Source organism: Micropterus salmoides, unplaced genomic scaffold, assembly GCF_014851395.1.
Source record: "Micropterus salmoides isolate LMB-PRFRI ecotype aquatic unplaced genomic scaffold, ASM1485139v1 Ms_hic_scaffold_3, whole genome shotgun sequence".
Taxonomy (NCBI): Eukaryota; Metazoa; Chordata; class Actinopteri; order Centrarchiformes; family Centrarchidae; genus Micropterus; species Micropterus salmoides.
In genome coordinates this window covers 20,297,189-20,313,944 of record NW_024042261.1, presented here as the reverse complement: position 1 = coordinate 20,313,944, position 16,756 = coordinate 20,297,189, and the positions used below count along the sequence as shown (strand labels likewise).

General features: G+C 39.7%; 1 protein-coding gene across 1 annotated transcript in view; it reads right to left on the bottom strand.

The window, feature by feature from the left end:
- The window catches only part of fam168a (family with sequence similarity 168 member A), a 29,613-nt gene that overhangs the window by 9,249 nt on the left and 3,608 nt on the right, over positions 1-16,756 (bottom strand). Inside the window, 5 exon segments of the mRNA XM_038692402.1 lie at positions 1,507-1,587; positions 4,320-4,355; positions 5,644-5,704; positions 5,706-5,736; positions 6,397-6,504. Of these exon segments, the coding sequence (XP_038548330.1) occupies positions 1,507-1,587; positions 4,320-4,355; positions 5,644-5,704; positions 5,706-5,736; positions 6,397-6,458 (271 nt within the window). The 5' untranslated portion in view covers positions 6,459-6,504.

Sequence of the window (16,756 nt, the reverse complement as noted above, 5' to 3'; positions counted from 1 at the left end):
CATTGTTCTTTTCATGGTTTTTACTACTTTTTTTTTTTTTTTAAATACACGATCCCTCTGTCTGGAAGCACCTACAAATCATCTCTAAAGTAATGAATTTGAAAATAACTAATAAAGCAAATAACTGTATAGTCCAAAAAAATAAATAAAATTCCAGCATTGTATGAATAAAGGGTGAATCCAAACTGGGTCATTCCAATGTTTCTGGAAGATCTCGTATCGTACTGGACCCAGTCTGGGTTTCTAGGCTGAAAAGTTAAAGTCACACTAAACTATCTACATCTTTACAGACAAACCATATCTGGAAAGCAGTGAGACAACTGTTATTCCCATCTGCTATGGGGACCAGACGCTGAACCCCAGCAGAGTACGTATCTGCTGCTATAAGGCCACCGGCAGCTGTTACTGGCTAGCTTCCCATTCCTTCACCATCCATGCCCTTAAGGCTGGGATCACCACTCTAAAGGACTTTCTGATTGCTCAAAATAAACTGAAATGATGAAACACATTTTAAAGCACGAGTGACTGTGGTATTACATCAATTTTCTAGGCAGCCATTTATTCACAACAAAGTGTGAATCAGAACTAACTCAGACAATTATTAAAAATGTGGCAAAAAAAAAAAAAGGTTGTGTGTGCATAATAAACACATACATTCAGTGCAGCTCTATAGTGCCGCAGCAATAACAGATCACTGGACTTAAATTAAAATTCCATCAGTGCGTAATTTATTCAGCACATTAAACCTTAATATAAACACTAACTTTAATTTCACATCAACACATTACTGTGTGAATTGAATGATTACTCAAAAGCAAGATTGACATATTTCTAAAAAGTATTCATGATAAATTGGTTGTTGAAGGTTCTTCACTTTTTACATCGTTATTTCAAAAAAATTGTATTATATACTAGTAAGTATTTCAGCAGACTTTGTGATCAGCTCTGGCCTCACATTCCCAATTAATAATTTCTTACTGGAGGTAGAATCTGAAGTAAATCCCTACTAAACTTGATGATGGTTATATTATTGTTGTCTTTAGCTATTGGCTCATGAAAAATAATTTCTTTCTCAATGGGAGCCACACAATAAAAATTTTTGGCTCTGACCACAACATTTGTTATTGCTGTATAATTCTTTCCTTATGTTGTAATTGTGCTGTATTTTTTTATTTTGTATTGGGCAAATAAACACACAAACAATAGGCAAGGTTATCATGTCTACTTAAAGAATAAACATACATATCCTCGCAGTTTGGTTAAAAATGATGAAACTCATCACCCCCCCCCCCCCCCCCATAAAACTTCAATGTCTCTCCACTCTGCCATCTTTGTGGTGTTTATCCCAGATTTGTTTTCCTTGAAAAATGACAAACATCCCAATAATTAATACCCCAAGATATTTGAGTAAACCTACAGCAATTTTAAAAGCAAGACATTACCTTGTTAAATATACACAAAGTCATCAAATGGTCTGTGTGTGTGTGTGTGTGTGTTGGTACTCACCTGGTGGATACCCAGGACTGCCTGTTTGATAAAGGTTGGGTGTATAGGTGGGAGCTGCGGCAGGATACCCTCCTGGATAGCCTGTAGGACATCACAGACGAGAGAGAAAATATAAGAAACCATAGTTTATCAAAGAGAGGGCCACACACAACAAAGACACGCACACACCCGCACACACACACACACACACACACGTAGGGCAGTATTTGGTTTGGAGCAGGATGTGCACAGATGGCGCTCATTAAAAAAAAATGTCTGCACCAATAACTCAGTCGGCTGAATGCGTCTTACATACAGACGAGACACACCTGCCAATATGGTGGGGGAGGAGATAAATTCAGAAACATTAGCAATGCACGCAGACACGTGCATGGGGGGGGGGGGGGGGGCTCGCACACACCACACTCGTGCGTCACCAATTACACATCTTGCAAACAAAGCAGATTTTGACCTGAGAGAAAGCCTTCACTGATTAAAAAAAAAAGGTGCGAGTTCGACAGAGCGAGACAAAGAGGGAGGAAGAGAAGAGAAAAGCAGGAGAGTTAAGAGACAGTATGTAAGTGAGAGAGGTGCTGCTCACTGCTCGCTATTATTGGCAGTCAATCTCACAGACTGTTCTGTAGCTTTGCGCCGTTGCTATATCTAGCTTTGGCTGCTGCTGAAGGTTGAGCCGCAGTCAGATGGAACAGGTCTAATAAATGTCCGCATCAATCTACACTGCAGCAGAGTCTGCGGGCTGTGATGGTTAAATAATCTGTATCTCTATAAATTCATTGTGTTATTGGTGATATTTATATTACAATTGAATGGTCAAACAGAGAATTAGTTGGCAATTGCTGTTTTTATCCGTTTTATATAATTGTAAATTTAATATCTTTAGCTTATTGGACTTGGTTTGTTGGAATAGTTAAACCAAATAGATTATTCAGTATAGTAGACTAGATGTTTTTTGATCATGGCAGGAATAAGCTGCAGCCCCAAGTATAATATTTGTGACTTGCGAATGAGACAGCTGAGTCTTTAACATTAACTCATCTAGTGATTTCTCAATTGGAAAAAAAACACTTAAGTATCATCTTAGTTGAACAGCTGCAGCACTGCATGGTTCAAAAGATTTTGAACAAAATGTCTGGTGGCTTGTTCAATCTATCATAGCACTGATCCAAAGCCATTAAATTATACAACAGCACACCAGATGTTGTTACAGTCCTAAAAAACAGTGATTAACAAGATGTCTAGGTTTGATACTAAATAGCTAAAGTGAGGGGCAATTATGACTACTGCTCCTTAGAAGTGAAAACATTTGCATTTTGACAATGCTTACTTATTGACAAAGAAAAATGTCAATACTACATAAATGAAATAACACCTAGCAAACGTTCGTACGTATCCTTACCTCACAAAATGTCATTGTTAGCTTATTTATATAAGAAGTCAAGTTGTGTTTGTTTCACATATGATAACATCCTGCAGCATTTTTTCACATTTATCTCACAAGTTGACCGGAGTAGCATTTAACATCTTAAATTAGTGTTGCAAGATTGGCGAGTTTAACAGGTGAACTTGGGGTGACAGTTCACCATGGGTAATGTTGCCAGCCAGCTTGTAACTACTGTATTCACACCTGGTTGAGTCTACAGAACCATGAAAAGGATACAGAATGAGTATCTGGGTGGAGAGAGTCTATTACTCCTAGACCCAGTTTACAAAGAAACCCAATTCATAGTTTTCAGTCACGCGACATGTGCGGTGACCTGGAGGGCAAAACAACAGCCCAACATAGCGGCTCACACCGCGACTTCCCCGTAGAGACGCCGCAAAATCAGTAAAAATTTTATTTGGATCACCTTTCAACTTACAAGAAAAAGAAAAATATTACAAGTGTTGGGCATATCCGATTGATAACGTTACAGCATCCGCTGCTGCATTTCTACCGTTAAAAACGCCCAGTCCCTGCCACCGCTCAGACTGCGCTAATGTTTAATTTTACCTTCTGGGTAAATCCCTCACCTAACACAGCCCAGGCTTGTCTCCTCGATTAGTAAATCCGAAAGCATAACAATCATCCAGCATTTTGGCAACGCAAAAAGTAACAAACTCAAAGTAACAGTGTATCACTTGCATATTGGTTGCATATCTTTTTGCCCTCCAAGGGAGCGTTTTCATTGGAATGTGACGTTACGTGAAAACTATGAAAAATATAATTTTACTCAAAATTGAGATATACTGAAATATGTGAACAAACCAAGTAAAACAGCCTGTTCCTGAAGCACATTGTTAAAACTCACTGAATTTGTCTAAATTCAAACTAAAACTGAATATACAACAACGATATTTTACTACAGCTCCCTCTCTGTTACATTATTCCTGGTTGTGCCCGCTGCTATCCATGAGTGCAGTTAAGATATAATCGGGGTTCATTTTCTTATATTCAGAAGAGGTCATTTACCATCGGTCAGATTTGCACATGAAAATCAACCTTCATGGGCCATTTCATCATTTAAATCAGTCTGTGTGCATGTTTTCACATCAACGGACACACGCGACATGGACTGCTTACTAACTGACACTCAGGGGAAAAGGATAAGTCCCTGCCAGGAAATAATCCCTGAAAAACATGCCGTTTCTCAGATTTTGTCACATGTATAGTCCTTCTAGTTTACATGCAAATGTAAACTAAACAGAGAGTGAAAGCACATCACTGTAAGCTACACCCATACTCTCATTTTACTGCATCAAATATACTTGTTAAAATACATGTGCAAACTTGGTGGTGAATGCAGGAATGATGAATGTTTAGATTATGTAGTCACCTTTGACCAGCAGTTCTTCTGGAAAACAAACAAACCCTACAGCATATTCAAAGAGATGGAGAGAAGGGAACCGAGTGTGAAGAGTGAGGAACATATCAACAAAAGCACAGAGTAGCTGGTAAAATGACATCATGGAGCCGTCAAATTATCCCAGCTTCATGCTTCTGCATCAGGTTAAAAAAGATGAAAGTTAATTGTCTTTTGCAGCATAATACAGTGTGGCGGAACAAATCTAACCAGCTGACTTGGATGTCAAAATGTGTAGCTGATGTGTGAAATGCACACAAGCTTTTCTCTGGCTTTGTCTCAATTATGTGTCTGTTCACAATGTTCAACTTAATGTTAAAAAAGGGAGCTGTTGTTCTTCTCAAATGGTGTCTTCTGCAAACAGCGAATGTTCAAAATGACCCACAACCTCTATATCTGCCACATGACACTGTTCCTCAGAAGAGACTGGCTAGCTCTTTGTCCGAACTCAAGTGCCTGCTGATGGCTTTTTTTTGACCAATGTTCCTTCCATCTACTTGATCTTAACCTGTTCTTCACCTGCCACACTGAAAGCCTGTGCTGGTGTAAAATTAAAAGCTCCACGATGTTAACAATTACAATTACTTGCTTGCTTCCTCAGTGGGAGATTTACGTTCTCACCCCAGTCGAGAAAAGGTGTCCTGAACTCTTCTATACTGAAGCACCATATGTTGTTTGTTAGGCTTAAAATCTAAATGCTCTGTTCAAATGCTCACTAAGGACATTTCTTACACATTTTATAGGTCACAAGACATAGTCTGAGGTCCTCCCACAATTTCTGGGTATGATGGTGCTATCAATTTAAAAACACAATACCAACACATTTTGTATCTTGTACGCTAAATGTGCACAAGAATAATGTACATTTAGCACATTTGTTACTGTAGAGTCTGATAGTGCAGCACTACTTGTCTATTCCTCTGAGTTTGTGATGTTCTCATTGGTTTCTAAAGGTAGGGTAGTTGACGTTTGTGTTGGATTTAACATCCGTTACCAATGGTTTTATGGGAAAATAAAATTCTAATTGTGAACAACAGGGTGGCAACGGAGTAGCGCTAAGATGGGGCAAGTAAGCAAATGCCAGAAGAGCTGGATGCATGAAAGAAAGCTAAAACCATAACGCTCTTTGATATTTTCCTACCTGAACAACATTTTTTAAACTTTAAGAGAGTGAAATAAGATACTACAAACCCAGTTAAGTATCCACTGACTAAAGATTCAGCCGTGTTTATTACTTGCAGCCATCTTTAAAATCATGTTTATATAGGTATAGAGGGTAATAACGTGTTAGCCTTACCTGTAAACGCCATGTTCTTAGGGTTTCCATATGGGGTGCCAGGCTGAACGGGGCTGTAGACTTGGATTCATAGCTGAAGCTAACCTGTTCTTACTGAGGAAGAGAGAAATAGAAAGTGTGGCAGAGAGGGCAGGGGGAGGGATAAGAGAAGACAGAGAGACATAAGCCATGTGAACTGGAAAGAAAATTGTTACGATTATCAAGACAGCACTTATCACGCATTATTCCCAAACTCAGGTTCTTAAGGAGACATCCAGCTGAAGCATTTTGCCAGCATGCGAAAAAAAAAATTCTCACCCTCAAGTAGGCTCAACATAAGCATGTATTTAAAAACACAGAGTGCTGGGATAAAAAACAAGGAGGCATGGATCCTCTGAAAATAATGGTTTGGTTTCCTGTGTGGCATTAAATAAAGCCAGCCAATTGCTGCACATCTGCCTTATTTACCGCACCAATAACGGCAGGGCGAGCTCTACCAGCTTGGTTTCCACTACAGGACTGAATGGAGGAGTGGCCGCTAAAAATGTTAAGGTGCTGGAAATGGCTGGGGGTGAAGGTGCCTAATAACAGAGCCATTTATGTGATATCTCCCATAAGGCAACTTTCCCCACGGGTCTCAGTGTAGACGAAAAGACCTCCTCGGTTATTTCAAACCTTCTTACCTGGACACGGGCATGGGAAATCGTGTACACGTGTGTGTGTGTGTGTGTGTGTGTGAGTGAGTGTGAGTGTGTGTGCATGCGTGCCCCGTACCTCTTGTGCGTGTCTGGTTGATACATGAAACTGAATTTGTCTGTGGGATGCCCGCTCGCCATTCTTGCTGTATGCAAATGAGGAAGGAGTGGAAGTGGATATGCAAATCTGAAATTAAAACAGCGAGAGGTCATGATTACAACGAACACAGGAAAAGGCAAAAATAAATGAAAGAAAGAAAAACAAAAAAAAACAAACAGCAAAAAGCAAGCACCAGTGCAACAGCAAATGATTAGTGACAGCAGCAAGGGGGAGAGGGGGGTGTTTGAGTGAGTGGTCGTGGTACCTGCCCTGTCTTTAGCCATCAATAAATGCATTAATAACAGTGCTAAATACAAAACAGTGCATGGATAAAACTATTTAGAGAGAGAAACAGACCGTCTTTGCCTCTATTTTGTGCACAAAATCTTTTACACCAGCAGTTGTTTATATATGTGTGTAGAGACAACAAGCGGTCTTAGCTGTACTGGTGGATAAAAAAGCCTTGAGGTATTTTATTCCTTCTTGTGTACGTAGATCCTATATGATGTGTGTACGTCCAAGAGAAAGTGAGGCATGAGTATGAGTGTATATATATTTATTCATTTATTTATTTATATGTGATGTGCTGTACGGCGCATTCAATACAAGCAGCAAAGCAAACATTGAGACAGCCAAATGAAAAAAGCACAAAACACCCAGTGAAGGAGAGTGACTGAGAGCAAAAAAAAAACCCCCAGGAGAACAAAATATAGCTAGGCCGAGTCTTGCACCAAGCCATGAGTAAGCATGATCCAGTGTGCGCATGAGCCAGAACCACAAGAGCATTGCACAAACACAGAGCGGGACAGGTGCGGAATAAATAAAGAGGAAAGAGAGCGTGTGTATGTGTGAGCAGCATTTGAGTTCATCTGTATCTTGTGTTGATTTTTACCCCCGTTTCTGAGAGCAATGGGGCCCGGGTATGTGATGTAATGCTCGGGCCAGTTCCGTCTGGTTTTTGTGTGTTGTTCTGTCGTGCGCTGTGTAGAAGACTGCGTAAAATATGTTGTGGCAAGCTCTCTGCGCACGGCACATCACCCACCCATTCACCATGTACAGACTGTCAAAACTCATTTCCCCAAATTCTGCTTCCTGTAGATATGTACATTTGTGAAATGGATTGTAAAACACACATTTCCAACTTAAATCTGACCGATCCATTCTGGGCTTGTGCTTCATGGCCAGTTAACAAAATCCCTTAGATGACTGTAGCTTCACTGTCATAATTCCTGGGCATTCACTGCACTGTGGCGATGCCAAACGGCACCAAGTGACACTTCAAATTAGGCAAGGAAGCATTTCAGCGCTTCGTCCAGGGACACTGACGTCAAACCGCCCAAGGACACTTGACAACTGAATGTGGTGCACAAATGCATGGGTGCAGTTGCTTTTGAGTTGAATTCCTTGAAACCCACATATGCACCCCCCCAAAAATTTACAAAAAAAACAAAACAAAAAACTGTACGTTTGTGGGTGTGTAAGAACATCAAGAGTGGTGATGTAAATGTAAATGCTCCGTATTTGTATAGCGCCTTTCTAGTCTTTTCGACCACTCAAAGTGCTTTTACACTACATCGCACCATTCATACACTGAGCCTAAGTGTTCAAACAGAAACTGACTTTTCACATACATTCATACACTGGTGGAACAGCCACCGGGGCAATTCGGGGTTCAGTATCTTTGACGTGCAGCCTGGAGGAGCCGGGGCTTGAACCGTCAACCTTCCGATTAACGGCCAACCTGCTCTAACTCCGAGCCACAGCCACCCCCTGTTGATCTTTTCTCATATTCATAACAAAGGAATGTCCCTGGGGAATTGATTAACCTATCGCTAAAAACATCTCGCACTATGCTCCGCATTAAATTACTATATCTCCTACGCTTAAATTCCTTCATCTAGAGCTCATTTGCCTCCCACCTTTCATTCCTCTCTTGCTCTTCTTTGTTCACTTTATCATATTGTTTGATTTGATTATAAATAGATTAAATTTCAAATTCAACATAGTCTTGTTTTTTGCATTACGGTCCTTGCGGAAATTGACTTGGAGGCAAATGTGAGCATGCCAACACACCAAAACGCTAACATGCTGTTTAGAAGGTATAATGTCTGTCACAGTCAGAGTTTTGCTCGTTAACATGCTAACAATTGCTCTTTGGCACTAAACACAAAGTACAGATTATGCTGATGGGAATGTCAGCATTTATTCATATACAGTGTTGAATAAATTAAAATTTGAAAAAAATTATGATGCTAGATTTATTGAGGGATCACCAAAGTTACTTTGATACATGTTGACGGGAACATGAATGTCTGCACCAAATTTCATAGCAATCCATCCAATAGCTGTCAAAACATTTCACTTAAAACCACATTTCACTTAAAACCACAAATGTGAACCTGCTGGTCGTGCAAGGTAAGACAGGGAACCGTGAATCTCTGCAAAAGCATTCATGGCAATCCATCCAATAGTTAAGATTACAAAGATGTTTGAGTCTGGACCAAAGCGGTGGATCGACGGACTGATTGCCATCCCCAAAGCTCATGCCACAAGCATGACTATAAAAAGTTTTTAAAACCCACCATCATTGACATAATTTAGGTGAAGACCTATCATTAGATCATAAGACCATTTGCCATTTTTGTGTGTGTAGGCAAAGGTGACCGAAAGTGAATGGGTAAGGCGTGATAAGTAGGAGTGTCTAACCACAACTCGCTTTGTTTTTAGGGGGAGGTGATGATGAGGCGCTTCAGGATCTCGGTTCCTAAATAAAGCCCCTTTCTAGCCAGAAGACCTTCGTTTCGACAGACCACTACCCATGATTGTAAAAGGCCAGTCTCCAGAGGACATTCACCATACAGAGACAAAGCGATGATTCTGTGAAAAGAGGCAGAGACGAGTCTACACATTGCCTCCACAGTTTGGAAGCATTTTGGTTGCTTAGGGCATAATTCACATAGAAAAGAACTAAAAATGACACCATACTGTTGGTTGCCTGAAAATGTCAAAAACATATCCACATTTGCTTATAGACTGACACCAGCAAGCTGCTGCTGGGCGCTTGGAGCCAAGGATTTGGGTTGTGTGTTCACAATGAAGTGCAAGCTGATATAAGTTCCCATTTCTGTGTAGGGCTGCAAATAATCATTCAATCATTTCTGTTTAATGCATTATTTTTTCTGATTGATCTAGAGTGTCAACAATCTGCTGACTACTCTCGATTTATTAATTTGTCTATGAATGAAAATGGTAATTTTTCACAATCCTAACTTCTTGGAACCCTTCAAATGTCTTGTTTTGTCCTAACAACAGTCCAAAACCAAAAAGATCTCTCAATTCACCATCTCACAAAACAAAAAAAGCAGCAAATCCTAAAAACTAACTGTGCCAAAGGCGAAGCGAGGGTTTTGGGTGGCGCAATCACATACGTGATTTCCTGACGGGCGGGGTGAAGAGGGCGCTGCCGGCAACACGAAGGCATTCACTCGAGTTGAAAATTTTAAACTTGCACGAGACAGCTGCATGACGCTATGTCGCAATAGCCCATCAGCATTTGTTCGAACTGACAAAGCATGAATTAAAAACATGTTTAACAAATCTGAATCATGTTGTAGTTATTTTGGCATCATGTTGACCTGTTTATTGCAATTAAATCACGGTAAAATGTTTACTTTGGGTTCATACAGCTGTAGTAATCACGGGTTAGGTTTCTTCACATTATCGCATTGTGTGTGAAAACTTGGCAGTTGACCAGTGAGAAAACCCCCGTGAGGAAAGCATTGCGTGGATTAAACTAAATAATCACAATAGTTGTAGATCAACTACTCTGCAAGTCATTCCAGCTCTAGACTCAATTAGTCAATAAATGTCTAAAATAATGAAAAATGACAATCATATGTTACCGGAGCCCAAAATATAATTAATAATTGCTTATTGTAAAATGTTTAGCATCAGGACAGGTTAAGTATTTTTTATTTGATTAATAACTAATAATTATCTTCTGAATGGTTATTTGGAAATCAGGTCAGCTGAGTCAGTGAAGTCTTTTCTTGAAACATACTTTTATCAGAAAGTGAAGGAGCCGCAGGTACATGATGATGTACACAAGTGCTGTTTGTGACCAGTAGACAATGAAGGCCAAGTGGTCACAATCAGTTGATTTGAATCTAGATTTGTACTTCTTTATGACTTTGTTTGTCAGCTACATTATAATTTACACGCATGCACTTGCATACACTTTGACAGTGTGTTCGCGGCTTTTTGTATATAATTATTTGTCTTTTCACACTTCTCTCCTTAAAACATAAAATGGCAGAAAATTTACTAGCCAACAGTGACTTATTCAAATTGCTTCTTTTATCCGACAGTCCAGAACCCAAAAATATCATAAATGACAGCAAACGAAGCACAAATACTCATTTTACAGAAGGTGGAGGCAGCTTTTTTGCTTGATAAATGTGAATAAATAAATAAATCAACTGACTACTAATTTCAGATCTAACTGCAAGCCCCCAACCACGGACGTCAAATTGTATTGGGAGCTGGCTCTCTGCCTCACACAGGAACACACACACACACACACCAGGGATTCATTCACTACTGACTGACATTATTAAGGAGACCTTCCTGCTGCCTGGCTTAACCTGAGGTCATTTTAGGACTTTGTTAAGCTTAAACTCTATTAGCGGGACTTCATTTGGGCTGAACTCAAAAGCTATAGCCTCAAGGCCTAAGTACAAAAAACACAGCTCGTTAGCCTGCATGCTAACAGAGCCGGGATAGGTTTGTGTGACAGTCACGTCTTGCCTTGTTTCAGATATTCAAAGTTTATGCCCACATAATTAATCTGTATGTTTTTTTGTTTTTTTTTTAAATACAAATGTTCCACGCCATAAAGGGCAATTCCTGCAGCCTAGTGGAACCAGAAGAGGTAATAATGAAGGGAGGGGAAGGAGGAGGAGGGAAGGATTGTGAAAGAATAAACGTCTTTCTCTCTCTCTCTCACACACAAAGAGCTACCATTCCTGGAGAACATGTACAATACACCACAACCCCCACACCAGCTCTTTCCTCCCACATAATACCTCACCAGCCATCTACTCTTTAAGCAACAAATCAAAACCGGTGGGCGTCATCACACTTCAGCGCAGGAGAGAATAGAAATGCTTTTTGTTTTCTAATCCTTAAGAAGACAGTATTTTCACTTGGGTCATATAAGGAGGAAACTGACAGAAACACCATAAGACAATAAACAGCTGAGTGTAATGTGATGCAGTATTTTTTCCCCTTACTGACTAATATTGAAAAATACCCACTTAGAAAATGAGTCACACATTTAATATATCTACATTGGGCGGCTTGTTCCCTATTTGTTGAATTAATTCTCTAGGAACATTCATCATTTCAGATATTTTTAAAGCAAAAATGCTAATAATTCATGGTTCTATCTTCTCAAACATGAATGTTTTTTGTCTATATGATAATCAAACACCTTTTGGTTTTGGAGTGTTAAGTGGGACAAAAGAAGCTATTAAAAAAATGTCACCTTGGGTTTGGGGAAATAGTCATCGGCATTTTTCATTACTTCCTGGCATTTTATTGACCAAACAACAAACCAAGCGAGAAAAGAACTGGCAGATTATTAATAATGAAAATAAAGTCCCTGAAAACTTAGTTTCAGAAGTACTCATGGCCGGAAACAAAAATCTTGTGCTCATGCAGGATCCCACCACTCATAGTACAAAGCTGATGAAGAAAAGAGAATAGAAATCCTAATTGCAGAATGATATCTAACAAAACACAGGCCTAAGGGACAGACTAACTGGCGGCTCCTATCATAATCAAAACTGACATCCATAATCCAAGTCTAACACCAAACCCATCTTACTACAACATTCAAAGTGTGATGGAATCAGAAATCCCTGGTGCCTTCCACACAATCAGACCTGCCCTGCAGGAACAAGCTCCGAACAGCCCTGGGCTATTTTAGATCTAGGACAGCACTATACACTTTGGGACAGCATCTTCCCCTTTCTCTGTGCTGGCTTCTTTCTCTTCTCCTTGACAGAATCATCTCATCAGTCACACACACCTCATGGGCCTGTTTCCCTGGATTATGTGACAATATTGTGCCGGGCTAAAGAAAAATGAAATGTGCGCCTAAACCGTGAAATAAATACCCTGCAACATTAACCATTTATGGAGATTTCTACTGCCGCTGTGGTCCTTGGTTACTAACACACATTTAAGATGCGCTACATTAAAATAAACAGAATAACTGTTTTCCCTTGAGTGGACACTGCTGTCAGACTGATGACATTTTTAGGATATCAAAATGCTTTCCCCTCCACAGGTCTTACTGAGGATAAGGAACAACTTATTTTCTAATCTGTCAATTAGAGATTGTTTACATTGGACATTTTAGTCTTGGTGCCTAGTCATGACCATGATTTAGACAAAATGTTCAACATGCAAGAGAACTACCTCTGGAATACTGTATATGGCAAAAATTCATTTGTTCTGTAATATTGTCAAATTTGCTATGATACAGCTTTGTATTGATGAAAACGTTGGATGGATGACAAATGGAGAGAATAGTTTGTCTAGCCACCATGAGCCAAAGTGAAATTCATCAATTCAAAAAAGCCAGAAATCTGGCACATTGGAATTTTACCTTCATACTCAACTACTTCAACTCAACTACAAAAACTTCTACAAGTCTTCCCAATGGGATATTTTACAGACTAACAGTAACATACAGTAGCGCACATCCAGATGTAGAAATCCAAAACTCAACAATATACATGAGACTTGTTCTTGCACAGTTTAGCTGCAAATGAATTTACCTCATGCTGATCGCCTCCATAGTAGCGGAGCTATTCAAAGCAGCATAATTACAAATGAAAAAAGCTGACTGTGGCATGATGCCCGTACATGGCATAAAGTGCATCCTCACACTGTGCAATTACTTAAGTAACAACCATAAAAAATGACACTGCTTAATCCCTAGCCTGTTCCAGTAACTTTGAGTATGTTTTAAATACAAGGCACACCTGCTGCAAACAATAAGCTCAAATGGTGCTCCAAATTATTGAAACAGGTGCATCAATTTTATTGATTACTTACAAATTGCCACATCAACACATACACAAATTTACATGCACACATACAAAGAAGACAAGACAGCTTTGTGAGCAAGGACTTAGCAGTTAAACCAATTATAAACAATCAATACCTCCAGGACATTTAAACAGCAGACAGGCATTAATGCCTGCAATGGAGACATGCCTTGACAAATACAGTGAAAAAAAAAAGACTTATTCTAGTTAAAAATAGTAACCAGTAATATTTACTGTCTCTTTGCACAAAATCTCTCTTCTATTGCGTCATTGGCTGCAGATTTTTCAAGCTTTCGCCAGCGAGCTGTTTGCTGTACCAACTTCATAGGCCAACAGTACAGCAGGTCTGGTTTTAGCAGTTTGTTTGCGCCTCTGTCCAACAAATGCTGCTTAAATAATCAGTCATAATTATTAGAATATTGCTGTGGTTCAACAAATTGTCATAGTAGGAAAAACACAGGTGTTGCTGGTCTGAAGCTGCTAAAAGAAATTCAGCCATCGTTCATTTTATTGTTTTTGTGCTTTCTTTTCTTACTGTCACATGTCAAAATGTCTTCTGTAAGAAGACCTATTCAAATAGCATCCCTGCTGTAAGCTAGTCCTCAGATGATTGCACAGCAGGGTTTTTGGGTGAGAAAATACTGTGTCCTGGTTCCATATACTATACAAGAAACAAATGTACAGTACCTTTTTGCAGTAGCGACATTTGATACAAGACATGTGTAGACTGATGTCAAGGTGTTCTCTCATTTACATACTGTTATCATATTAGATGTCCATATTAACAATAGTTCAAGTTCCAAAACTTGAATGTGAATGTATCTATAAAAAAACAACACATTTTTAGGAGGTTCAGCACAACCCAGCACCCACGAAGTACAGCCTGTGAGTGACTGCAATGCCAGCGACCACAATGTCAGAAATAAAGTGTTTCTGCGGTTGCTGTGGTGGAAGGAATGCAACATCATTTGTATTTTCAGATCTCATGCAGCAGTGCAACCCCTGTATTTATTTCTGATCTTTGCATTTCATCGAGGCGACCGGGTCCCATGCATGTTGCTGTCTCGTTGCGTTAAGTATCTGGCATAACTAATGTGTACAGTCAGGGTAACACAAGGAGAGAGTGGCTACAGTATTTACTATACTTTGATTACTTTAATAGTTTATTAGGTGTTTTTGTTTTTACCAAAGAGAATTACTTGATTAATGTTTCACATCTTCTATTGTCACATATCGTTGAACTTTGTTCATGCCGCTACATCTCCTAGCAACAAACTGGGCTTTGTACTGTGGAGTCAAACGTGGAGTGTATGTTTGGGTCTATGGATTTATACTTGTGCGTTTGTGTCTTTGTCGTTCTGCAATTACACCGCGCTACAGTGTCTACTGTGGTGACTTTTGCCGGACAAGCAGGCTCACTTCCGGTTTAGCACTCCGCTCAATTGTATACGTGCGGCTGACTTTTCAAATGTTATCGATCGTCGAGACGACGCGGACAATGAGAAAAATAATGTGTTTTATGAACATTAAAGCTTGTAAAGATTTTATAGTAGACCCCTGAAATAAAAATGATCATAATACTTTCCCTTTAAAAAGGTGCAATGTAGAGAATTGAGACAATTCTCCACATGTTGAATAAGGCTGGACATTTAATTGAAAAGTAATCGAAACGGATATTCAGAGCCTATAACCCACGTAATTTAATCCTGCTAATATTGTGTGTTCATGTTCATCCCCTTTAAGCAACGCATGTGTAGACACGTGACTCTGCCCCGTCGAGTCCTGCTCAGCTTTCAGACCAAAGTCTGAAGCAGAGGGAGATGTCAGTTAGCGCTAACCGCCCTCAGTTTCCAGCAGTTGTTAACGGACACACTGTGACCTATACTGTAAATTTACTGCCAGACTGACAACTTATTACTCGCTCGCTTTCAGCGTCACTTTCTGCCGCTTTCTCTCTCTCATTCGCTCCTCCACTCACTCGCTACACAAAACACGTCGCACTGCAGTTAAAAGACCTAAATCTGCTGCTCTTATAACAGCACCTGTAATGTAGACGTCCTTTGACGAATGAGAAGAGGAAGCTAGCAAAGAGTGATTTACCTTGCTCACACAGTGTACGGGTCAAAATCATTTGTTCCACATTGATATTAAATAACTGAGTGAAAGTTTAGTAGCATCGGCCGTAATTCAGCAGCAGCGATGTGCCGAAAATAAGGGAACCATGTCTCTGTAATGGGCACGTCAATATTACAGTATTAATTGACATTTAGATCATGGATTTGTGAAATTTGTGAATAAATAAACCCAGCTTTAATAGTTGAGTATATTTACAGTACAAACCTTCTCAGTGAAATGAGCACAAAGAAAACAAACAAAAAAAATATAAGTGTTCAATAATCGTAATCAAACTGAAATGTTTAATTAATCGTGATTTTGATTTTTAGGTGAAATCGTCCAGACCTACTGTCGAATTTATACTCAGTTTTTCACATAACTGGTCATAACTGCCGTCAGGTAGTGAGCTCAGTTAGTTGTGGAGTTAACTTTGCGGTCCTGTAAGCTGACTGACTCCAGAAATAGAAGACGACCCGGAGCCAGGCGAGCGGGCAACGGCGCTCCCAGTGAACCAGGACCAAACACAGCCAGTAACATGTAAACTTTACTGAAAGACCCCAAACTGAGCTGTCACGCAAGCCATCATGTTGCTCTACATGATTCGTCTGCTTTTTTTCCTTGCTGATGACAGCTCCTCCATTGTCGTTCTGCATTGTGTTGGGGTAGTGCTTTATACCACTCTAAAAACGTAAGCAACTATAATATGCCCGTTGGCCTTTTTAAGAATGTCAGGTACTATCCCTTAGGCTAGAACATTACATATGTTCATTTTGAACACTGCTACTGTAAAAAAAAATAATAACCCTAACCCAGTATGACTGATAGCTGAATGCATTACAACTGCCTCCAGGGATCAGTTCAACCTTTTATCCTAGTCCTTTATGCTCCTTGCCTCTGCATACATTCACACATGTGCACAATCAATCACCAAGCAATGATATATCCAGACAATGCTCGTCAGGAATCTGTTAGGGTACATGTCAACAGGTTCATCTTACCATACACCGAGCTGGTCAGCATAGTAAGAGTAAGAACACAATGCTACTTCAGCAAGCCTTAAATAGATAGATATCAGAACATTTACCAAAATTAAAAATCAGGTTTAC